The sequence below is a fragment of the Hypomesus nipponensis genome, chromosome 21, assembly GCF_054491055.1.
Source record: "Hypomesus nipponensis isolate SF chromosome 21, ASM5449105v1, whole genome shotgun sequence".
Classification (NCBI taxonomy): domain Eukaryota; kingdom Metazoa; phylum Chordata; class Actinopteri; order Osmeriformes; family Osmeridae; genus Hypomesus; species Hypomesus nipponensis.
Genome location: NC_140381.1, coordinates 810,813 through 836,533, shown reverse-complemented (window position 1 = coordinate 836,533; position 25,721 = coordinate 810,813). Strand labels below are relative to the sequence as shown.

Here is a 25,721-nt window from a genome sequence, read left to right as displayed (position 1 = left end):
ACACCCCTTCAAACACCCGCTGCTCTCAATACATCCCCCCCCGCCCCACACACACACACACACACACTCACGCACACACACCCGCACACACAAATCATGTCACACATTCGGATAGAGAACTAGCAATTTCTTTGTTATTTTATTAATTTGTTCAGTTGTATACAGTATATAAACATACATATGTACAGAACATACATGTATGTGTATATCTATTTAGAGGTCAGAGGTTAGGGGTCAGAGGTCAGCAGATAGCAGACAGACACATTTTGCAACAGGATCTCACATACAACATGCAGAGAAAGGAACACATGTATGACAAGAAATCTACATGCTGGTAAGTGTAGGTACTGGATCCTGGTATCCCACAACTGTCTCTCTCTCCTCTCTCCTCTCTCCCCTCCTCTCTCCCCTCCTCTCTCCTCTCTCTAAGTGTTGGTACTGGATCCTGGTATCCCACAACTGTCTCTCTCTCCTCTCTCTAAGTGTAGGTACTGGATCCTGGTATCCCACAACTGTCTCTCTCTCCTCTCTCTAAGTGTAGGTACTGGATCCTGGTATCCCACAACTGTCTCTCTCTCCTCTCTCTAAGTGTAGGTACTGGATCCTGGTATCCCACAACTGTCTCTCTCTCCTCTCTCTAAGTGTAGGTACTGGATCTTGGTATCCCACAACTGTCTCTCTCTCCTCTCTCCCCTCCTCTCTCCCCTCCTCTCTCCTCTCTCTAAGTGTAGGTACTGGATCCTGGTATCCGACAACTGTCTCTCTCTCCTCTCTCTAAGTGTAGGTACTGGATCTTGGTATCCCACAACTGTCTCTCTCTCCTCTCTCCTCTCTCCCCTCCTCTCTCCCCTCCTCTCTCCTCTCTCTAAGTGTAGGTACTGGATCCTGGTATCCGACAACTGTCTCTCTCTCCTCTCTCTAAGTGTAGGTACTGGATCCTGGTATCCCACAACTGTCTCTCTCTCCTCTCTCTAAGTGTTGGTACTGGATCCTGGTATCCCACAACTGTCTCTCTCTCCTCTCTCTAAGTGTAGGTACTGGATCCTGGTATCCCACAACTGTCTCTCTCTCCTCTCTCTAAGTGTAGGTACTGGATCCTGGTATCCCACAACTGTCTCTCTCTCCTCTCTCTAAGTGTAGGTACTGGATCCTGGTATCCCACAACTGTCTCTCTCTCCTCTCTCTAAGTGTAGGTACTGGATCCTGGTATCCCACAACTGTCTCTCTCTCCTCTCTCTAAGTGTAGGTACTGGATCCTGGTATCCCACAACTGTCTCTCTCTCCTCTGTCCTCTCTCTTCTCTCCTCTCTCCCCTCCTCTCTCCTCTCTCCCCCTCCTCTCTCCCCTCCTCTCTCCTCTCTTTTCTCTCCCCTCCTCTCTCCTCTCTCTTCTCTCCCCTCCGGTCTCCTCTGTTTTTTATGTCTGTATTGCTCAACTATTTCCTTTCTCTGTGTGCCCTCTCCTCTCCACCTCCCTCCCCCACTTTCTCTCTCTCTCTCTCTCTCTCTCTCTCTCTCTCTCTCTCTGCCTCTCCCTTGCTTCCACATCCCTCCAGAAGCATTAGCATATAAATAACTGTAGCACACACACACATGCTGACACAGACAAGCAGACACACACAGGGCATCACAATCACCGCGGCATGTGCTCCCGGTCCGCTCCGGGTGCAGCAGCGGTAAACAGGAGACGGCACCAGGAGACGGCACCAGGAGACTAGGCATAGTCAGAGAAGAAGTTAGTAGAAGAGGGGAGGAGGAGGAGAAGGGAGGAGAGGAAAGGAGGAGGAGAAGGGAGGAGAGGAGACTCACAGCAGATCAAGACAGACAGAGACAGAGGGAGAGAGAGAGAGAGAGACAGTGAGAGAGAGAGAAAGAGAGAGGGGGGGCAGGAAAGGATGAACGAGATGGAGGGAACATATTAACAGATAGATAGATTGATTGAGAGATGGGTAGAAGTGAACATATTAACATATCTCTCCTCTCTTCTATCTCCCCTAGGCAGCCTACTTGACATAATGGTCCAGGTTTACACTGTAAACAAATGTTGGCCGATACCGTGTATGACCACGGTTATCTCCGACAATGTGGTCTTATACCACCCTCTGCTGTTCAGTACCGGAATAGCACCGGGGCCGCCTCACCACAACTCCCTCGCCCAACAATACCCCGACCGGAGATACGCCGCAGTTTGTCGCTGGCTCGCTCGCTCGCACTCTTTCTCAAGTTCAAAAAAGGATTATTATTGTTTCAATTTGAGACGAAAGTTCAGTTGCTCTATACTAACGATACGTTGGACAGTTGTGCTCGAGCTTTCGGTTGTGTTTGGACTTGTGTCAGTGGATTTCATGATGAGTTAGCGTCTGAAGCAAAGAACGCTTTCCGTGTCGGAGTTGTTGAACTTCTTGTTGTGTTGTCCTCCCTCTCTTCGTCGTCCACAGTCATCCGGTATGAAACTTTAACCAAGATGGACACGGGAGTGTCTCCTGCCAACCGATAAACTGAGCGCGCGGCTCTTAACGGATCCTTTATCGAATTTACTTTTTTTTATATTCATAATTTCCTTTCCTAAGCACTTTGATCTGATCGGAGGAGATTCGTCATTAGGTTAAATATCTTATCTAAGACTTGTTTAATGGAGGAAGATCTTCGTGGACTATGAAGAAGATTTGCTGAGTTTTTTCGGGGAGACTGTGAGTTGGGTTGTTCGGGAACCATGTCGGCCGTGGTTCGGACCCTGAGCCGCTGCCTCTTACCGGCGGAGGCCAGCCGAGACACGGGCAGCGGCAAGGAGCGGAGCAGGCAGCGGGACGCGGCGCAGGAGCGTGAGGCGAGGCGACGGAGCCGGGAGATCGATGCCATGCTAGCCCGGGAGAGGCGCGCGGTCCGCCGGCTCGTCAAGGTTCTTCTCCTCGGTGCTGGGGAGAGCGGAAAGTCCACGTTCCTTAAACAGATGCGCATTATTAACGGGAAAGAGTTCGATCAGAAAGCACTACTTGATTTCCGGAACACAATCTATGACAACATTCTCAAGGTGAGAAAGTAAAAAAGATATTCACATGTTAATATTATCGTGTAATCTATTGAAAAATGCTTTTGGTGTGATTTGTTTGGCACAAGGATAGCGGAAACAAAGTGACCCGGGGTGGGGGGGTGGAAGAGGGGGGGGGGGGGTGATTTGACAGTATCCCAAGACTAGACCACCTGTTGACCCCATACACACACACACACACACACTAGCACACACTCCATTGAAACATTCCTGTAATGACCAGCAGAGCAGAGGTCATGTTAGAACTTAGGGTGAGAAAACATGAATGTAAAACCAAACCTTGAGATGTTCCAACTCAGGCTGTCACTTTTAGGAGCTGAAAGGAACATTGCCACTTTTTTTCCAAGTGACATGACAGAATTGACCTGCACTACATTGCCTGCATCATGTGACAAGGAGAGAGAGAGAGAGAGAGAGAGAGAGAGAGGGGAAGAGGGAGAGAGAGGAAGAGGGAGAGAGAGATAGAGAGGAGGAGGTGAGAGACAGAGAGGAGGAATAGTGACATAGAGAGGAGGAGAGAGATAGAGAGGAGGGAACAGATTGAGAGAGGAAGACAGGAACATACTTAGTGACTGATGTCTCTTGGCAAGATCATATTCATCCAACTTATTGTTTAACTGGTTACCCCCGTCACACACACATACATAAACATATCACACACTTATGGTAACTGTGTGTGAGTGTGTGTGAGTGTGTGTGTGTGAGTGTGTGTGATTGTGTGTGAGTGTTGGAGGGATTACTTTGAGTCTAAGTCATCTCTTGTATATGTCTACAAACATATCCCCTCTCCCCCCTTCTCTCCTCTCCTCCTCCCCCTTCACACTGCTGTCCCCTCTCTGTCCCTCCCCCTCTCTCTCCCTCCTTTCTCTTCCTCCCCTCCTTTCCATCCTCCCTCCCCTCCTCCCCTCCCCTCTCTGCTTGTGTGAGTGACTAGTATCTAGTGTATACAGCCTGTGTTAGTCAGAGCTGAAAAGGCCTCCCCCTCTCACACACACATGCACACACACACATGCACGTACACACACACTCACACACACATGCACGTACACACACACACATGCACGTACACACACACACATGCACGTACACACATGCACGTACACACACACACATGCACGTACACACACACATGCACGTACACACACACACATGCACGTACACACACACATGCACGTACACACACACACACATGCACGTACACAGGAGAGACACTCACTCACACATAAACACACATGTTTAGGAATGAGGTGTCCTCGGCCCTATCTCTGATCGCACACACACACACACACACATTCACACACATTCACACACACACACATTCACACACACACATTCACACACAGACACACATTAACACGCACACACACAGACAGACAAGCAGGCATGCAGACATTCAGACAAGCTTCATTAAGATGCAGCTGTAAACAGGGTTAATGGAGTTGGTTATTCTTTGAACTCATTTACTGTTACCCCATAATAAACCCTTTTATTTCTTCAGTGTGTGTGTGTGTTATTGTGTGTGTGCTAACCTATGTGTATTTATATGTGTGTGTTTCAGGGCATGCGTGTGTAATGTGACTGTCTCAGGGCATGCGTGTGTAATGTGACTGTCTCAGGGCGTGTGTGTAACACCTCTAACATGTGTGTGTCACAGGGCATGCGTGTGCTGCTGGATGCCAGAGACAAGCTGGGCATCTCCTGGCAGAGCTCAGAGAACGAGAAGCATGCCATGCTGCTGATGTCATCCTGGGAGGGTTGCCATGGCACCGGGGGGGTGGAGCCAGGGGACTTCCAGCTATACGTGTCAGCGCTCAGCGCCCTCTGGAGGGATGGAGGGGTACAGCAGGCGTACGCACGCCGCAGCGAGTATCAGCTGGTGAGACACACTCACACACGTATACACACACACACTCACACGCGTATACACACACTCACTCACACTCAAACACGTATACACACTCAAACACGTATACACACACACACTCACACGCGTATACACACGCACACTCACACACGTATACACACTCACACGCGTATACACACTCACACGCGTATACACACACTCACACACGTATACACACACACACACTCACACGCGTATACACACACACTCACACACGTATACACACTCACACACGTATACACACACACTCACACTCACACGCGTATACACACACACACTCACACGCGTATACACACACACAGATCATGCTCATCAGGCCCTGACCTTTTACCAAATCTCTCTCTCTCTCTCTCTCTCTCTCCCTCTCTCTCTATTTGGCAACATTAATAATATACCAACTTGAATGATAATAACATGGATACAAGTTGTACACCTGTGTAGTGTAGCTACACGTATGTATATGTTACTGTAAACTGCTGTGTAAGTCTCTCTGTATGTAAGTGTATGAAATAATAATATATATAAGGCCATGATTTACATTGATTAATATTTCTGTAATTCTACCGGGGGATAGAGAGAGAGAGGGATATAGAGAGAGAGACAGAGAGAGAGGGATAGATAGAGAGAGACAGAGAGAGAGAGAATGATAGAGAGAGGGAGTGAGGAGAGAGATTAAGATAAAGAGAGTAACAAGAGAAAAGAGAAGAGTCAAGTAGAAACTGGGACACACACTGCGCACACACACTTCTTCAAACACTCACGGTCTCTACTTATCTCTCTCTTCCTCCTCCCTCTCTCTCTCTCTCTCTCTCTCTCATGTGTATGTGTGTGTGAGAGAGAGTGAGTTTGTGTGTAGGAATGTGTTTGTAAGTGTGTGTGTGTTATAGTTATCTACTTATAAAACTTCATGTAGTTTATATAAACACTTCCTGTAGTTCCTAAGCCCATGCGTACAAGGGAGGACGAGAGGACTAGCTGGTCCCAGGACTACAGATCACCTTTACACTCTGTGTCACTAAGTAATGATTCAGTCAGACTGGAGAGCTGATCCCAGCAGCATTGATCTAGACTCTGTGATCGATTAACTGGCCTGTCAGGAAGCCAGTCAGACGAGACAGAGTAGATTAATCACTTCCTGGTTGCAACATCAAAAAATAAGAGAGGGAATTCTTTCTCTCTCTCTTTCTCTCTCTCTCTCTCTCTCTCTCTCTCTCTCTTTCTCTCCCTCCCCCTTTCAGTCATGGTCTTTTTTGTGGTTCTCATCCAGAGCAATTTCACACTGTGTGTGTGCGTGTGCATGAAGGGCCTTCTTCAAGCATAGGGACTGCTCTCTAAAAAACACCATGTTTCCATAGCGACTAGAGGAAGAACTTGCCACATGCAGACACACACAACCTATTCAGGTTGTAAAGCCTGTAATCTATCCATACAAAGTGTGAATGGATACATTCCTTTAGCCTTACTCACACACACACTCTTTCTGTCTACAATCTGGTCCAATCTGAGTGTGTGTTTGTGCCTGCAGGTGTGTGTGTTTGTGCCTGCAAGTGTGTGTGTGTGAGTGTGTTTGTGTTAGGACATATGGATGTGGCCTTAGTGAGGTTTGTTTTAAGAGCACCAGGGGCCTCATGTATAAACGTTGCTTACGCACAAAAAGCTTGCGTACGCTGGTTTACATGCACACTTTGATGTATAAAGATTTACTTGACGTGAGAATGTGCGGACTGTCCGCAAAGTCTTGTCTGGCTCTGTAATATGGCAGATTCTAACTGAAAAGTGCCGAAACTCACCAAACATTACCTACAAAAGAAAGTTTCCACTACTACGTTTATGACGTTGACTATTCAAAAAACAAAAAAATTAAAGTTTGATCATTAATGTGGTTGACCACATCAAAATGCCAAAACACAAAACGGGAAATGCTATATAGCCTTGTTTAATCCGCCACCACTTTATAACTTATGTTAAACTTGAGGGTGTCAAGCGAACAACAAAATCACTCAGGAAATGCATGTCACTCTAACCCTAGGCCTATAGCTGCCATGCTGTTACGATGCGCCACCACTCGTTTCTTAATTTAATTTTTTTTTTTTACATCGGACCATTTCTTCTTAATTTCTGCCATGGTCCAGTTCTCTGAACCCACAGCAGTTATGGCCCTACAATAATAATAATGATTTTATTTGTAATGCACTTTACATTGAGTTAAATCTCAAAGTGCTACAGGTTAAAAACAAGAAAGAGCGCAAATAGTGACAGCTTCTCACTCCGCCGACTTTCTTTTGTCGCTAATACCTGCTGCCAAACATGACACGTTCTCACCTCCACCTCTGTTGTCAGAACCTCGATCTCTCAGTCTGGGATTTTTCTTTTTTTGCGTGTTTAGCCATTTTACTGTATTTCTTTGAATAAATGCTGCAGCGTTTATTAAATAACATTCATTGGTGCGGCGTTAATTTGAAGAAAGACGGTTATTCAGACAAAGAAATGACCTCAGTAGCTCATTTATAGTTCATCTGCATAATCATTTATGGGAGGAGGCAAGGCGGGGTCAGTGGTTCGTTCAATCTCATGTTGATTGTGATTTATAAAGGAAAGGTGGGCAGGACCTGGCGTACGACCGGTTTTATACATGTGAATATTTCTGTGCGTAGGTACTTTTTGAGTTTTAGCCGTACGCCATCTTCTGGAATGAAAGCTGCACAATCCTTTATACATGAAGCCCCTGGTCAGTGACCCGGAATCATTTTTCTCTCTGTCTTTCTCTCTGTCTTTCTCTCACTCTCACTCCCTCTCTCATCTCTTTTTCTCTCATCTCTCTCTCTGTCTGTCTTTCTCCCCCTCTCATCTCTCTATCACCTCCTGTGTCTTCTGTCTCTCTGTCTCTCTCTCTTTCTCTGTCTCTCGGTCTCTCTCTTTCTCTGTCTGTCTCTCTGTCTCTCTCTCTCTCTCTCTCTCTCTGTGGGGGTGATGTGTGGTACATCTCTGGGTAAACCTCTAACAGACTCCTCCTCTTCCTGTATCCAGAGCGAATCAGTCAAGTACTTCCTGGATAACTTGGACCGGATTGGTCAACTGGTAAGTCAAAATCCTATAACCACCAAGTACCAAAACAATCCCAGAATAGAACTCCTTAAATTCTGACCCCCCTCCTTCCCCCCAGGGGTACTCCCCCAGCAGACAGGATATCCTGTTAGCCAGGAAGGCCACAAAGGGCATCGTGGTTCATGACTTCATCATCAAGAAGATCCCATTCCTGATGGTGGATGTGGGAGGTCAAAGGTCACAGAGGCAGAAGTGGTTCCAGTGTTTCGACGGCATCACCTCCATTCTGTTCATGGTGTCCTCGTCTGAGTACGACCAGGTAGACCCTCTCCCTCACACACACACACACACACACACACACGCTGCATACAGTATACCCCCCCCCCCCTCCCCAGAGAGGAACAGGGGATATGAGAGGCACGTGTGTGGACAGATGGAGTCTATGGAGTCTTTGTGGTCTGACAGACCCACCCTGATTGGATGGATAAGGGCTGCTCTTCAACCCTGATTGGTTAATACCACGGTTCACATGACGACCATGGACCCTTTAAGTGGGTCACACAGTATCAGGAACCTGTTATCTACCCACCACTCTCTCTGCACCACACACACACACACACACACCACCTCATACACACACCACCACACACACACCACCTCACACACACACCACCACACACAGTAAGCTGAACGAGACTGTATTCTGGCTGTACTCAGTGTTTGTGTGTACTGTATGGTGTGTGTGTGTGTGCTGTATGGGGTGTGTGTGTGTGTGTGTGTGTGTGCTGTATGGTGTGTGTGTGCTGTATGGTGTGTGTGTACTGTATGGTGTGTGTGTGCTGTATGGTGTGTATTGTGTGTATGGTGTGTGTGTGTGGTTTGAGTGTGGTGTGTGTGTATGGTGTGTGTGTACTGTATGGTGTGTGTGTGGTGTGTGTGTGTGTACTGTATGGTGTGTGTGTGGTGTGTGTGTGTGTACTGTATGGTGTGTGTATGGTGTGTGTGTACTGTATGGTGTGTGTATGGTGTGTGTGTACTGTATGGCGTGTGTATGGTGTGTGTGTACTGTATGGTGTGTGTATGGTGTGTGTGTACTGTATGGTGTGTGTGTCTGCTGTATGGTGTGTGTATGGTGTGTGTGTACTGTATGGTGTGTGTGTCTGCTGTATGGTGTGTGTATGGTGTGTGTGTACTGTATGGTGTGTGTGTGCTGTGTGGTGTGTGTATGGTGTGTGTGTACTGTATGGTGTGTGTATGGTGTGTGTGTACTGTATGGTGTGTGTATGGTGTGTGTGTACTGTATGGTGTGTGTGTACTGTATGGTGTGTACTGTATGGTGTGTGTGTACTGTATGGTGTGTGTATGGTGTGTGTGTACTGTATGGTGTGTGTATGGTGTGTGTGTACTGTATGGTGTGTGTGTACTGTATGGTGTGTGTATGGTGTGTGTGTACTGTATGGTGTGTGTATGGTGTGTGTGTACTGTATGGTGTGTGTATGGTGTGTGTGTACTGTATGGTGTGTGTATGGTGTGTGTGTGTGTGCAGGTGCTGATGGAGGACCGCAGGACCAACCGTCTGGTTGAGAGCATGAACATCTTTGAGACGATCGTGAACAACAAGCTGTTCCTCAACGTGTCCATCATCCTGTTCCTCAACAAGACTGACCTGCTGCTGGACAAGATTCGCTCTGCCGACATTCGCAAACACTTCCCTGAGTACCGGGGAGATCCCCTCAGGCTGGAGGACGTCCAGGTACACACACACACACACCAAACACACACACACCACGTGCACACACCAAACACACATTTCATGCTGGTGACTCCCTCCTCTCCCTCCATGCCTCCCTCCCTCCTCCTCTCCCTCCCTGCCTCCTTCTCTCCCTCCCTCCCTCCTCCTCTCCCTCCCTGCCTCCTTCTCTCCCTCCCTCCCTCCTCCTCTCCCTCCATGCCTCCCTCCCTCCTCCTCTCCCTCCCTGCCTCCTTCTCTCCCTCCCTCCCTCCTCCTCTCCCTCCATGCCTCCTTCTCTCCCTCCCTCCCTCCTCCTTTCCCTCCATGCCTCCCTCCCTCCTCCTCTCCCTCCCTGCCTCCTTCTCTCCCTCCCTCCCTCCCTCCCTCCCTCGTCCTCTCCCTCCATGCCTCCCTCCCTGCCTCCTTCCCTCCCTCCATGCCTCCCTCCCTCCATGCCTCCCTCCCTCCTCCTCTCCCTCCCTGCCTCCTTCTCTCCCTCCCTCCCTCCTCCTCTCCCTCCATGCCTCCTTCTCTCCCTACCTCCCTCCTCCTCTCCCTCCATGCCTCCCTCCCTCCTTCTCTCTCTCCCTCCCTCCCTGCCTCCTTCTCTCTCTCCCTCCCTGCCTCCTTCTGTCCCTCTCTCCATCCCTCCAGTCGTTCCTGGTCCAGTCTTTCAACCGTAAGCGTCGTAACCGGGGGAAACCACTCTTCCACCACTTCACCACGGCGATCGACACAGAGAACATCCGCTTTGTGTTCCATGCCGTCAAAGACACCATCCTGCAGGAGAACCTGAAGGACATCATGCTGCAGTGACCCCTGACCCCCACACGACCCCCACACAACCCTGACCCCATACTGAACTCCCCCCTGCTGACCTAAACCAAGAACCACTAACTATTGAGAGAGGGGAGGGAGAGGGGGAAAAATAACCTTTTATGATGGCCCTTCAGGGTACGATGTCCCAGTACACTCCCTGAGAGAGAAAGAGAATTGTGATTATATGTGATGCACAAGTTACACAAGTCGTCTTTCACATGAACTTTCACAAGAACAAGAGAATCCCTCTCTTTCTCTCTGTCTCTCTCACTCTCTCTCTTTCTCCATCTGGGAACAGCTGCAGACTGAAGGACTCACCACTCCCCCCTCTCCCCCCACTCCCCCCCTCTCCTCACCCTCGTCGAGACAAAAGAGTGATTGTGCCCCCGCTCCTCGCGGGCGGAGAGAGAAGAGACTTGGAGGGCTAAAACAACAACCCTCACTCACTCACTCACTCAGACACACACACACACACACACACACACCACACACACCACACACACACTATAACAACCATACACACACCCTAAACTGCAGGCTGTTATGCTCTCATGTAGAGCGTACAGGACGTTGTGATAGTGTGTTTGTTGATGATGATGCATCCTTTTATGATTCTGGATTCTTGATGAATCTGTCTCACTGTTTCATCCCCCAACTCCTCCTAGCATCCACTTCCTACCTACTTACAGGGGGTAAGTCTCCTAGTGTCCTAGTCCTGTCCCCTAATCTCTACACTCTACTTCCTGCCTAGTTGTATGTGTGTGTGTGTGTGTGTGTGTGTGTGTGTGTGTGTGCGTGTGTGTGTGCGTGCCTGTGTGTGTGTGTGTGTACGCATGTGTAATCATTAGTCTAGAACACACTCTGTCACCACTAACCTTTACTGCAATGTGACTTTAACGCTGTATAGGATCTGTTTTGGATGATGTGTTCATTTCACTGGATGGAACAGAAAACCCAGAGATGACAGGCAGAAAGATGTTTTTGGGAGGAGGGAGAGGAGGGAGTTTGTTTTGTACTGATTCTGTGATTTCCAGAGGTAAATACACTGTTGTTCTCTGGTGAGAGGCTGTCTGCGTTGTCTCTCTCCTCGTCTCCCTCTCTCTTTATCTGCCTTTCTTTCACTCTTTCTTCATGACTATTTTTCATTCCCTCCCCCTCTCTCTGCTCTCTGGGTGTGCTTATCAGGGAGGGAGGGAGGGAGGGAGGGAGGGAGGGAGGGAGGGAGGGAGGGAGGGAGGGAGGGAGGGAGGGAGGGAGGGAGGGAGGGAGGGGAGGGAGGGAGGGAGGGAGGGAGGGAGGGAGGGAGGGAGGGAGGGAGGGAGGGGAGGGAGGGAGGGAGGGAGGGAGGGGAGGGAGGGAGGGAGGGAGGGAGGGAGGGAGGGAGGGAGGGAGGGAGGGAGGGAGGGAGGGAGGGAGGGAGGGAGGGAGGGATAATAAGAGCAGAGAGAGAGTGCTTGCAAGGACAGTTTCACAGGGTTAGAGATATTCAAGTAGAAGCACAGGGTAGCAATACACATAATTGCTACCCACACACAATAAACTAACACACAAACACATATTAACACACACACTTTCAGTCCGAAGAGTGTAGTCCTCTTACTCTCTTACTAAATGTATGTTTGTGTTCAAGAGAGAGAGAGGAGAGAGGGCAAGGGCTGTGCATTGGAAGGACATTGGGAGGGTGGGAGAGAGGGCTGGAGAGGGGGAGGGAGGGAGGATGGAAATGAGTGGGACGGAGAGAATGTAAAAAAAGGAGGGAGGAAGAAAGAGGCGAGTCATATTTCTAGACTTCCTGAGCTGAAACACACATCAGTGTAAACCCCAAACCAACATCCTAGCAGGAGCGGGAGGGGGAGGAGTGGAAACAAGGGATGAGAGAATGACAGATCTCAGTGGTATCAGATTAAATGGAGGAGTGTGTGTGCTGGTCTAGGTGCGGGAAGACCGGTTGGAAGCTCTACTGAAAAGCAACGGGACGATCCCTCGTGTGTGTGTGTGAGAGAGAGAGAGAAAGAGAGTGAGAATGTTTATAGAAGAGGACACAGGAAGCCTGGTCCTGAACTCCTCCACAGTGTGTGTGTGTGTGTGTGTGTGTGTGTGTGTGTGTGTGTGTGTGTGTGTGTGTGTGTGTGTGTGTGTGTGCTTGTTTGAGCGTGGGTGTGCTTGTTTGAGCGTGGGTGTAAGTAAGAGAGAAAATGAGAGAAAGAGGAAAACCTGATTTCATCAACAAGATTAGAACAACAGACATCTGATTAGTTGTAGTTGTGGAGAATCAGTACGCATCAACATTGCAAGTAAAGGAGTCTAGGAGGTAAGTAAAGGAGGCTAGGAGGCAAGGCCACAGTTCAGAGTTTAAACACAGGCTGTTGTGATGGTATGAGTGTTCATGTGAACTTGTATGGCAAGCATAAACAGCTGTACCTTCATGGGAACATAATAAAAACATAAGGTTTAAGATCGTTCTAGAGCAGCGATTCCCAACCTGTGGGCCGCGGCCCACTAGTGGTCCACTAGGGTACTACAGCTGGGCCGCCAAAACAATAAAAACAAAAGTACGAAAAATTCATAAATATAGAACTGTTGGTAAATTATTATTCAAATTCTTACACATTTAACCGACTGACATTTCCACCTTAACTTGCACACGCCCACTTCAGTCCACAATGCACGCCACGTCTGGTTATTGCACATTCTAGGTCAAAAAGTTCTGGTAGCGAGCAGTTACGTTTGTTCTGAAACACAAAATGCCATTTTAACAATCAACGATGTAGATAGGAGTCTATGTTGCTGCCCTTCAAGCAAGAGAGAAAAGGGGTCGTTCAAATTGTATGTTTCGAGCTACATTGACAATTACGAAGGTAAGGTTTATTGAACTCACACAGTAAAATCAGCTAGCTAAGCTAGCTCTAGCTATCTAGGTTTTGAGCAGTAAGTTCAAGGCTAGCTAGCTAACATTTTTTTTGCTACATTAAAAGTACTAAATTGTCTGTCAGCTTGCTTGCTAGTCGTTAATGTTAACTCACATTGGTCTGTCATGTTTGTTCCCTGTAATGTAACATGTCTTTGTAAGTTTGTAACAAAAAACTGGAAACGGGAGAGATCTCAGTGTAGTGAGGGGGAGCTGTTATCGGTTGATGGAGAAAAAAAAACGAAAAGCCGCACAATCTGATTGAAGGGTCAATAAGAAAAACAATAGCTACAGGTTAACAAGCTGTTTTGGTTATTAAAAATCAGTTTCTAATCAGTTTCACCAGAAGTTCTAGACCTGGCCTGGCCGTGGTATGCAAGTTACCTCTCTTCACAATGTGTACTTACTGTGGAACTGATGGACACTGGCTTCTTTGATCGTCTTTATTATTCACACACCCAGTGAAAGGAGAGGAGAACAGAGAAGACTAAAACAGCACACAGCAACACAAAAGCAGAACAATAGAGTACAGTAGAGTATAGAGTCCTCATAAAGTACACATCCATGATGCTAACGTTTTTTAGAAACCTTTTTAGAAACTTTTCAAAAAAGAAATGTTACATTATTTTATTTTTTTCACATACAGTGAGAGGAGAGGAGAGGGGAGGACAGAGAAGTCTAGAACCTAAAGCAGAGCAGTATAGTAGAGTCCTCGAAAATATTTTTCCAACCTTTAGAATCTTTTTTTTGTTTTCGAAAAAAGAGTGGAGAGGTAGAGAGGGCGGGAGAGAGAATGATGTCTAAGCGTACCCTGAGTTTAGCCTGCAGTTCTGTAGTTTCTCTGGTTCCCCACCAGGGGGAGTTAAAACTCTGATTTTGCGACAATGCTGAAGTTTCCAGTAAGTCATATCACAGTAAGTCCCTCACTGACCCCAAAATACTTGTTTTTGATTAATTTACAGATAAGAATGACTCATTTTGTTCATTTGAATCTGTCAGGAAACGCATGGAGCGATGGGTTGGCTTATCTGGATACATTTATAAATAAAAAATATGCAAGTATATGCAAATATTTTTACATATTAATAAATTGACACATAGTGTGTTGTGTCTGTGTGTGTTGTGTCTGTGTGTTTTGTGTCTGTGTGTGTTGTGTCTGTGTGTATGCATGCGTACGTGTTCTTCCGTAACACCACCCTTACAGGGTGTTCTGCGGTGAAAATATCGAGAATATTTCATCTAAGATAAGGAATCCCTCCCTTCCTCCGGAAGGACAATCTGGGTGGAGGGAGGGAGGGAAAGAGGTGCAGAGGGTGCAGCTAGAAGGGGTAGATAGTGAGAAAGAAGGTAAAGATAGAGAAAAGGGAAACTTGATTCAAGGAAACTGACACTGACAAACACCCCTAGGATGTTGTTTGTGCGTGTGTGTGTGCGTATGGTTTCCTGTTCTCCAGATTCTCTTCCCTAAACTGACACCCACTGGCCTGTCACACACACACTGACAGGCAGAGATAGAAGGGCTGGGAGAGAGAGTGTGTGGGGGAGAGAGAGAAACAGAAAGACGATATGAGAGATATAGAGAGAGATATTATTAGATATATGAAGAAAAACGGAGGGCATCACTGGAAATTCCAAATAAGTGATGGGTGTCGACGCGTCCACACACACACACGTACTGTGAGAGTGACGCACTGGTAGATTTTCGTACTTCACCAAGGGCATAGGTTTGGTCTAGGCTTTGGTAGGGACACTACCTGGCACCCCTCCCCACCACACACACACACACACACAATAATTTTAAAAATATGTATATGTAGGTAATTGTTTCAGGTTTTATGGAGCTGTACTAGGCCTACATCATCTGTACTGGACTTCTGAGCAATGAAATAATGAATTATCTTTGGGCAACACAATTTATAGCACCTTTTTACTACCTACAACAAGTACCTACAAGTATAAGTGTGAATGATAACATTTATGGGTAACGTCTAAACACTCCTTTAAAAACTGTAATTTAATGCGATCTACCAAAATGGACAAATTCAACTTCTCACCTCAACCCCTGATGCTGATTCATCACCAACTTGCTCTACACTGTAACAAAAAAACTCTGTAAAAAAACATGAACACGTCCCTGGCAGCTGGGACGCCACATTACACTCATTAGATTACGGTAAAAAATGATTTTTCATTAATTAATCGTAGAATAATTGTAATTTTCCAGTACCAAATGTACAAGATATATATGTAATATTATATTACAGGCTGTTCTTTGACGGTAAATATGACTTTAGTCATGTAGCAGGCGCTCTTATCCAGAGCGACTTACAGTAAGTACAGGGACTTATTAATTGAAAAAACAGTATATTCAATCAATACAAATATTCAATAAAGCTAAATTAAGATTTAATGATTTAACACGTTCATTCAAAACTAGTCGTGTGCACAACATGCAGCATCCAGATGCTGTAATCAGCATCTAGATACAACATACATTACCGGTGTTACGTCCCAACTGGTTCCCAATTTAACTGGTTCCCCAGCTGTGCGTGCACCTATCAGTCTGCCTCTGTCACCAGATTCGTCACAAATTCACAAACATATTACTGGCGATTTTCAAGTCGGATCTCATATTTGCTGCGGCAAATATGAAAGTAGGCCTATAGGCTACGTGCGCACTACATTAGGCTACCATTCGCGACAAAATAAATGGAGACAAAATAAAACATTTGCAGACTCGCATGAAGTGGGATTCGATCGCACTAGAGTAAAAACATAAACGCACCAAAGTCCGTTGACTAACACCATGAGCTATATCAGCTCACAAAATGTGAGAGAATCGTTAGGTATTTCTTAACTACATTGGCCTTCAGGTAACATTTTGAATTGGCGTCTTCTGATTCAACTGGTTCCCATAGACACTACCCGAATGTAGGCTTACTATGCACGTATTTGGGGTTGTTTCGAGGCAATAGCCGTATTTTCCACGACATCACAGCTCCCTCTGACACCACATATTACAAATTCATACTAAGAACGTCGCTGCTAACCCAGACAATACGATAAAAATACGCGTAACACAACATGGAAACATTCGTTTCCTATGCGATTTCGTGTAGCCTATTGCTGAGTGTTTCTTCGCTATATCTTTTGAAATCAATTCATTTCATAATTGTATATTCTGAACAAATGGTGGTTGTGGTTAATATGGCTATTGCCTTGAGACAACTCCAAATACGTGATGAGTAGCCTACATTCTGGTAGTGTCTACGGTAACTAGTTGATTCAGAAGAACCTAAACAACTTGTTGCCTGAAGGCCAACGTAGTTAATCAAGTTGTGACTGAGTTCCTAAATTACTCACGTGCTCCAGTAGCTTACGGTGTAATGCACAGGATTGTCACTTTGTATGTGTTTTTGCTCGTGGGATCGAAGACCACTCGAATCTTTTATTTTCTTAGTTTCCATTTATTATGGCGTGAATGGCTGTAATATAGTGCTCAGTACATTTGTTCAGAATATACAATTATGAAATGAATTGATTTCAAAAGATATAGCGAAGAAACACTCAGCAATAGGCTACACGAAATCGCATAGGAAACGAATGTTTCCATGTTGTGTTACGCGTATTTTTATCGTATCGTCTGGGTTAGCAGCGACGTTCTTAGTATGAATTTGTAATATGTGGTGTCAGAAGCAGCTGGGATGTCGTGGAAAATACGGCTATTGCCTCGAAACAACCCCAAATACGTGCATACTAAGCCTACATTCGGGTAGTGTCTATGGGAACCAGTTGAATCAGAAGAAGCCAATTCAAAATGTTACCTGAAGGCCAATGTATTTAAGAAATACCTAACGATTCAATCATATTTAGTGAGCTGGTATAGCTCGTGGTGTTAGTCAACAGACTGTGGTACGTTTATGGTTTTACTCTAGTGCGATCGAATCCCACTTCATGCGAGTCTGCAAATGTTTTATTTTGTCTCCATTTATTTTGTCGCGAATGGTAGCCTAATGTAGTGCGCACGTAGCCTATAGGCCTACTTTCATATTTGCCGCAGCAAATATGAGATCCGACTTGAAAATCGCCAGTAATATGTTTGTGAATTTGTGACGAATCTGGTGACAGAGGCAGACTGAAAGGTGCACGCACAGCTGGGGAACCAGTTAAATTGGGAACCAGTTGGGACGTAACACCGGCGCTTCAGATTACACCTGTAGCGCCGGCAAACTGTACGAATTGGAGAGGACTACTGCTTGTCGCATGTCTATTATAATACAGGTTAGATCGCTATCGAACAGGACAAAATTCACAATCAGGTTGAACACTTAACAACGACCTTCTTGATAGCTAATTAGGCTACTCTCTGGGTGGTGAAAAAACTTTTGATACATCTCTTCCTATTGGGTGACTACAAAGCACAAAAGGGTCAAAAATATCAATACTGAGACCAAATAAAATACTAATATGAGGCTTTATTATTTCCTGGAGTATTTAGTAGTTTACAGTGTCAGACTACTGACAGCTCTGTCTGCAAGTCAAGATTCATTAAGTGTTTCTGACTCTGCCACTTCAGACAATTAAATGACATCATCTTGTCTCGCAGGCTCGAGGGCGCATTGGTTAACTTGGAAATGTATTTTTCACTTTTCTGGGCGACGAACACGAATGAGTTTTGCAAATATATCTTGCAAAATATTTTTTTCGGAATCGATCCAAATTGCAGGACAAAGGTGTGCGCTAAAATATTGGTGAGGACAAATTTGTTATCTTTGTTAAATATTGGTGGGTAGTTTTACTTTCACTTAATGGTAACTGAACCACCGCGCGATCTGAGCGCATTCTTGACACCGCCCCGCAAAAAGACCAGTTCGACCGCAGGTTACCGTTATCTTCAGAAGAACATGTCTGACTCAATTCTCGGTGGAATTTTCGTCCTTCTTTCATTTTCAGTGTTTCAATGTTTTGCCTTAGACGGTAAGTCAACTTTCCTATGCTACGCTACCCAGATTATTGTGTCGGCTAAACGGTAACTTGATAAACTTGATGATCGTCACTCTGGTCGATGAGCTGAAGCTCAGTTTAATTTTTTTTTAAACTACGGGGGATATTAGATTATATTTGAACTTTTAACACACTTATTGGCACACTTTAGGCAATCGAAATGTAAAAGTTAGAAATGTATTTTCATGTATCTATTATCACGGCGATATCGCAGAAAACAAGCTTCGTTTCTTTAGCCGTCTAGGAAATGAGAGTTTGCTCTCGTGTTAAACGGAATGATGGGATGATGGGAAGCAACGAACAATACCCGGAAGAGGCGTGCGTGTGTTTCCATAGTGATTATAAACGGGCTGATCAGCAACAATGTTGGGAGTCAGACTTGCAAGTTTCGGTCTTGATGTGTACGAGCAGAAACACGGGTATTGTTTTCATGAAAGGTTGTGTAGCCTTATGGCTCATGCAGTGCAGGGGCAGGGATCATGATGGGGGGTAATAAAGTCATATTGGGACACCCCCCACCTCTCTCCTCTATCTCTTACATGTCTGTTACCTCTCCTACCTCCCTTCTCTCTTGTCTTCCTCCATCTCATTCCCCCACCCCCTTTCACTCCCTCCTCTTCATCACTCCTCCTCCATGTCCCTGCTCCTCCTCCATGTCCCTGCTCCCCCTCCATGTCCCTGCTCCTCCTCCATGTCCCTGCTCCTCCTCCATGTCCCTGCTCCTCCATGTCCCTGCTCTCCCTCCATGTCCCTGCTCCTCCATGTCCCTGCTCTCCCTCCATGTCCCTGCTCCTCCTCCATGTCCCTGCTCCTCCATGTCCCTGCTCTCCCTCCATGTCCCTGCTCCTCCTCCATGTCCCTGCTCCTCCTCCATGTCCCTGCTCCTCCTCCATGTCCCTGCTCTCCCTCCATGTCCCTGCTCTCCCTCCATGTCCCTGCTCCTCCATGTCCCTGCTCTCCCTCCATGTCCCTGCTCTCCCTCCATGTCCCTGCTCTCCCTCCATGTCCCTGCTCTCCCTCCATGTCCCTGCTCTCCCTCCATGTCCCTGCTCCTCCATGTCCCTGCTCTCCCTCCATGTCCCTGCTCTCCCTCCATGTCCCTGCTCTCCCTCCATGTCCCTGCTCTCCCTCCATGTCCCTGCTCTCCCTCCATGTCCCTGCTCTCCCTCCATGTCCCTGCTCTCCCTCCATGTCCCTGCTCTCCCTCCATGTCCCTGCTCTCCCTCCATGTCCCTGCTCTCCCTCCATGTCCCTGCTCTCCCTCCATGTCCCTGCTCTCCCTCCCCCCTCAGATCCCCCCCCACATCCAGCCTGTGCAGGCCTGATGCAGATCAGCCCCTCCAGACTGGTGGTGAGGTACAACGACTCAGCCTCGGCCCTCTGCACCATCACCCAGGACGCCGTACAACCACACCTGTTCAGCTGGGAGGCTTCTGGGGGCATCGTGCAGAGCCATGGGTCCAGAAACAAAACCTTGCAGGTGGACATGGTTGACCAGTGGGACATGGCACCTCTGTGTTACAGCACCTTCCTATGGAAGAACGAGAATCTCCAGTGTAACACACGGCTGAAAATGACTGTTTACCGTGAGTTCACACACACACACACACACACACACACACTCTCAATCTTGGGTTTTAGTGAGTGTAGTGTCATCTTTCATAGATTTGTTACTTAGACGATGTCTAGCGTGTGTGTGTGTGTGTGTGTGTGTCCACAGAGCCTCCAGACAGCATCCAGCTGCTAGCAGAGATGGAAGGAGACATGGTTGAGGGTAGAGAGTACACATTTAACTGCTCCATAGAGAACGTTGCTCCCATCCAGAAGCTCAAGGTAAAGTTCTACAGAGGAGACACCCTGCTGGACACCCAGGAGCATCCTCAGGAGCCACCTGGAACCACAAAGCTCAAGCCCCAGAGCGCAGCCTTCCTTCTGACTGTGACGGCCAGGGAGGAGGACGATGGAGCGGAGGTGTGGTGTGAGGCCAGCCTGGACCTGGACCTGGAGGACACGCCTGTGAACAAGTCTGCAAGAGTCAGGACCAGTGTGCTCTGTGAGTCTGCTCACACACACACACACACACACTATCAGATTAACATGCACACAATCAGATGTACAGTACAAACACAAGATCAACACACACACAATCTCTACAGTTTACTTGTGGTTTGTTATATCACACTCTGAGTGTTTTCTCCACTAACATCCTCACCCCTCTCTCCTCCTCCTCTCACTCCTCTTACCTCCTTCTCTCTCCTCCCCCTCTCACCCCTCTCTCCTCCCCCTCTCCTCCCTCTCTCCTCCTCCTCACTCCTCCTTTCTTCTTTCTCTCACCCCTCTCTCCTCCTCCATGCACCCCTCCCTCTCTCCTCCTCCTCTCACCACTCTCTCCTCCTCCTCTCACTCCTCCTTTCTTCCTCCTCTCACCCCTTTCTCCTCTCCCTATCACCCTTCCCTCCCTCCCTCTCCCCTCTCTCCTCCTCCTCTCACCCTTCCCTCCCTCTCTCACCCCTCTCTCTTCCTCCTCTCACCCCTCTCTCCTCCTCCTCTCACCCCTCCCTCTCTCACCCCTCTCTCCTCCTCCTCTCTCCCCTCTCTCCTCCTCCTCTCACTCCTCTCTCCTCCTCCTCTCACCCCTCCCTCTCTCACCCCTCTCTCCTCCTCCTCTCACCCCTCTCTCCTCCTCCTCTCACCCCTCTCTCCTCCTCCTCTCACCCCTCCCTCTCTCACCCCTCTCTCCTCCTCCTCTCACCCCTCCCTCTCTCACCCTTCTCTCCTCCTCCTCTCACCCCTCTCTCCTCCTCCTCTCACCCCTCTCTCCTCCTCCTCTCACCCCTCCCTCTCTCACCCCTCTCTCCTCCTCCTCTCACCCCTCCCTCTCTCACCCCTCTCTCCTCCTCCTCTCACCCTCCCTCTCTCCTCTTCTCTCCCCTCCAGACCGCCCCAGAATACAGACCACACATCTAGATTCAAAACAGCCAGTCAGCATCACTGAAGGAGACACTCTGGAACTAAGCTGCACAGCGCAAGCTAAGCCCGCCCCCTCCTACTCCTGGACACTCCCCCAAGGTCTCGGCCACGCCCTCAATACATCGGTCCTCATCCTCCCTCATGTGAAGCACACAGGAAATTACACGTGTACTGTCCGGAACAGCCAAGGGACTGATACCATAACGTACCTGGTGGAGGTCAAAGGTGAGGAGGATCTGTATATAAAATATCTGTAATATAGGGAGTATAATATGAAGGTTGAATAAATTTGAAAAAGAGTTCTGATGGTAGTTATGATTACAGCTCAGTGGTAGAGTATTTAACTTCAGATCAATGAATTAAATGAATTTATTTTCATTATTTAATAACAAGAATATTTGAGAAGTGTTTGAATACAGCATATATTGAACATTTATCAATGTAGCATTCACTTGAAAATAGTTCCAAATGCTTTGAGAAATAATACTGTATTTCCTCTCCCCTCCCACCTCTCTCTCCTCTCCCCCTCTCCTCTCCCCCTCTCCTCTCCTCTCCCCCTTTCCTCTCCCCTCCCAACTCTCTCTCCTCTCCCCCTCTCCCCTCCCAACTCTCTCTCTCCTCCTCTCCTCATCCTCTCTCTCTCCTCCTCTCCTTGTCCTCTCCCTCTTCCCTCCTTTCCACAGTGGACTGGCTCCCCATCCTAGCAGGGCTGGTGGGGGCGGTGATATTGGTTGTCATAGTAATTGGATATCTCATATTCAAGGCCCACTACAATCAGACCAGGACCGGAGGTTATGACTTAAGGAACATCTTCCAATCACTGAAGGGCACCAGCAATCATGTGGCCCTGTCCAATGGGTCTCTTCTGTAGGGCGGGGCTTAGGGAGGTTGACTGGAAAACATTTTGGTTGTTTTAGCCAATCTCTTTTGTAGGGCAGGTCTTAGGAGAGTCCATAGACAAACCTACTGGTGATGATGGTAAATGCTGGTGTAAGTTAACCAAATATAGTGTAAATAAATCAATGGCTAAAGATATTTAGGCAAGACACTGGACAAGATACAGTATTTGAGGTGTTGTAAACCTACAGATGTGCCTCCACAAACTTTCTTGTTGCTATGTTGTTTGTTGCTGTCATGTTGCTAAAGATGTCCAACATGTGTTTAAGGTGTGCTTGAATGTGAATGTAGACCAAGATATAGGCTACTGCTGAGGACTGAGTACAGGAACCGCACAATCACATGGTTATGTTTCTATAACGACCACAGGAATGTCACAGGAATATGAGTTAAATGTGAGACAATTTGACTTTCAGTCATGTAATGTCAAATCTATTTGCATTATAGATCTGAACATGAAAAGTGACAAATCTTTTAAAAAAGGTTTTCAAGTCTGCCATTCACGAACCACAGTACTAGCTTAACCATGACAGAAAGATAACTTGAGAGCAAACTAACATTTTTAAGCGTTTCTAAAAGGGTTTCCAGACTAAAAGGTTAACAGTATTCTGAATATGTGAAGTTAAAAAATACCTACTTTTCGTTTCAACACAGAAGCATCCACAGTTATCATAGGTCACACCAAGTCCGTAGCCATGGAGACAACATTGGGGGAGATGAATTCGAGTTTTTATGATAATTTCGGACAGCGTGCGTGGTTGCCTGGGGATGTGTCCCCCGATATATATTATGATTACAGCCTTGGGTCACATGAGTTTTATCTACACAAGTCATAAGTAAATCACTGACCCTCGGCATACTGAGTTTTAACCAACGGTTTTGTGTGTGTGAGTGGGTAGGCATTTGATGGGTTATGTTTTTCCAGCCCACCGTTAATAAAAACTATTGTGTGGGAAGGCCGTCTGCCGTGTATCTTGCCCCCTCTAGAGTCAAAAGTAGAAAAACTATTTGGGAAAAAATGATAATTGTGATGATTTTTTTTTACCATTATTGCATTTGCAATTATTTTTTCGATTTAAAAAAAAATGTTTTATGTTCTGTAATATTCAACAGAGACGGGCTAATAACTATAGAGTATGACCTATACAGTTATAGATATTACTGATCTCCAGTCAGCAACATAACACACAGTTTAGAAAAATCAAAGAAAACATACCCTCCTGTACCTCTTTGAAAAAAAAATTGGTGAATCAAAGCTAAATGTAGGCTAATAACATGTGCGTTGCACTTTCTTAACTAAAGAAGGAGTCAGATGGCTGAGCGGTGAGGGAGTCGGGCTAGTAATCAGAAGGTTGCTGGATCGATTCCCTGCTGTGTTAAAATTACATTGTGTCCTTGGGCAAGGCACTTCACCCTACTTGCCTGTACTTACTGTAACTCGCTCTGGATAACAGCGTCTGCTAAATGATGTAATGTATATGTAAAGAACTATGCTAACTACTTAGCTACAGTTTTGGAGAAAAAAAGCAGTCGGAAATATTTAGAACTCATGCATCTAAAGGTTAAATCTTAAAAGGAAAAGAAACACTGTCTGAACATTTCTGATCCAGTCAGAAGCCTAACAGAAACAGTTTGGCACTGACAGCCATAGTGCTCCTACTGTCTGTGTATCACCGATCTGTCGAGCCTGAGGCCATCGTACAGGTCAAGGTCAAGTGTAACGTGCACCAAAGTAAAATTGCAGCCCTTACGATTACAAAATCTGGTTTTGTCACATTGCGATATAATCTCAAATGCAATTAATCGTTCAGCCCTAAAACCGAGACAACGCCACCAAAGTTAAATCGATTGAATACATTTAGCTGCCGTTAAACACTGTTTTGAGCTTTTGTGTAACGATGGTCAAACGAAGGAGAGACAAAAACATTCATTAGCTCTGGCAGTTTGTCTGTGGGAGACTGGAAGACCAAACTGAACTCGCTGTCCTGGTGTTTGCCATTCTGATTATCATGCAGTCAACTGTACCGCTACAGTAGGCAGGCACACACACCTAGGGCGTAGGGTTAGTCTCAGCTTTGGTAGGGACACTTGTTTGTTCAGAATTTTCTTTTTTTTATATGTAGGTAATTGGTTCAGTTTTATAGAGCTGTACTAGGCCTACATCATCTGTACTGGACTTCTAAGCAATTAAATAATATATGATGCATACATTTGGGCATCCCAATTTATAGCACCTTTTTACAGAGTACACTAACAACTTTCAAAACATGTTTCCATTGTAGAATGGGTGGCAATGTATGGCTAGCAGGTTTGCACCAGCTAACTAACAACGGCCTTCTTGATAGCTACTTACTCTCTGGGTGGTGAAAAATCTTCTGATATCTCTCTTCTTTTGGGTGACATTTTCCTGACATTCTATAAAGCACACAAGGGTAAAAAAATATCAATGCTGAGACCAAATGAAATACTACTATGAGGCTTTATTATTTCCTGGCGTACTGCCAGCTCTCTGCAAGTCACGATTCACAAAGTGTTTCTGGCTGCCACTTCAGAAGATTAACTTAAATGACATCATCTTGTCTTGCAGGCTTGAGGGCGCATTGGTTAACTTGAATTTTTTTCTTATCTGGGCGACGAATATAGTAAAGATAATAATACAAATTAGTTTTGCAAAAATATTATGCAAAATATTTTTTTCGAAAACTAGCAAGATATTGGTGGGGACGGTTGTGTCTTTCCCAAACTTTGGTCCTGACTAGTCCCTATGGACCCTATGCAAACCTACGCCCTTGACACACACACATTCACCACGTTTATGCACCAAACACACACACATTTCATGCTGATGACTCCCCTCCCTCCCTCCTTGAATCTGATACGGGCCATGATGGGAGGCCAGTGCAGGGAGATGAGGAGCGGGGTAACATGGGAGTGTCTGGGTAGATTGAAGACCAGGCGGGCTGCTGCGTTCTGAATCCTCTGGAGAGGGATTCAGTACGCAGCGGCCCGCCTGGGACTTGAACTAATGTTACTTTTCATGTGTAGTTTCATTGTGTAAAGTTTTTATAGGAGTAAAGGAAACAAATAGGCCCATTGGGGTGTAATGTTGCCTGGCCTTATTGGCACACATCTCGGTTTGATGAGAATTAAGCATATTCCCTCAACTAGGATTTCTTAGGACTTTAAGTATGTTGTTCTGGAGACCTCATAGAAATAATCTAAGCTGCAAAAAATTATTTTACAAAACGCTACTTTGCCTGGACTAACAGTGAGAGGAGAGGGGAGAGGAGAACAGAGAAGCCTAGAACCTAAATCATATCAGCATAGTAGAGTCCTCATCAATGATGCTAACTTTTTCAAAAATATTTTTCCAACCTTTAGACACGTTTTTCCCG

At 46.4% G+C, this 25,721-nt stretch overlaps 2 protein-coding genes across 3 annotated transcripts; both read left to right on the top strand.

The window, feature by feature from the left end:
- The first annotated feature begins 2,173 nt into the window (after nt 1-2,173).
- Nucleotides 2,174-11,609, top strand: gna12a (guanine nucleotide binding protein (G protein) alpha 12a). Its single transcript, XM_084685100.1, has 6 exons — nt 2,174-3,030; nt 4,703-4,924; nt 7,979-8,029; nt 8,115-8,315; nt 9,543-9,749; nt 10,383-11,609. The coding sequence occupies exons 1-6, from the start codon at nt 2,713-2,715 to the stop codon at nt 10,542-10,544; spliced, it is 1,161 nt and encodes a 386-aa protein (XP_084541226.1). The 5' UTR covers nt 2,174-2,712; the 3' UTR covers nt 10,545-11,609.
- Nucleotides 11,610-12,282: 673 nt separating this feature from the next.
- LOC146237234 (vascular cell adhesion protein 1-like) lies at nt 12,283-24,525 on the top strand. Of its 2 annotated transcripts, none has more exons than XM_084686164.1 (5): nt 12,283-13,405; nt 19,752-20,045; nt 20,180-20,512; nt 21,397-21,654; nt 22,113-24,525. In XM_084686164.1, exons 2-5 carry the CDS (start codon nt 19,784-19,786, stop codon nt 22,298-22,300), a joined length of 1,041 nt encoding a protein of 346 aa, XP_084542290.1. In that variant the 5' UTR covers nt 12,283-13,405; nt 19,752-19,783; the 3' UTR covers nt 22,301-24,525. The 2 variants fall into 2 exon arrangements, with proteins under 2 accessions (XP_084542290.1, XP_084542289.1); XM_084686163.1 differs by lacking the exon at nt 12,283-13,405 and adding an exon at nt 17,738-18,432.
- The last annotated feature ends 1,196 nt before the right edge of the window (nt 24,526-25,721 follow it).

Excerpts from the sequence above, each read along its gene's own strand:
- LOC146237234 (XM_084686163.1), top strand. The coding sequence starts at position 18,264 with ATGGTAACTGAACCACCGCGCGATCTGAGCGCATTCTTGACACCGCCC. Across the intron at positions 18,433-19,751 it reads TCAATGTTTTGCCTTAGACG|ATCCCCCCCCACATCCAGCC; the intron begins GTAAGTCAACTT and ends CTCCCCCCTCAG. Across the intron at positions 20,046-20,179 it reads GCTGAAAATGACTGTTTACC|AGCCTCCAGACAGCATCCAG; the intron begins GTGAGTTCACAC and ends GTGTGTCCACAG.
- gna12a (XM_084685100.1), top strand. The coding sequence starts at position 2,713 with ATGTCGGCCGTGGTTCGGACCCTGAGCCGCTGCCTCTTACCGGCGGAG. Across the intron at positions 4,925-7,978 it reads GCCGCAGCGAGTATCAGCTG|AGCGAATCAGTCAAGTACTT; the intron begins GTGAGACACACT and ends TCCTGTATCCAG. Across the intron at positions 8,316-9,542 it reads CCTCGTCTGAGTACGACCAG|GTGCTGATGGAGGACCGCAG; the intron begins GTAGACCCTCTC and ends GTGTGTGTGCAG.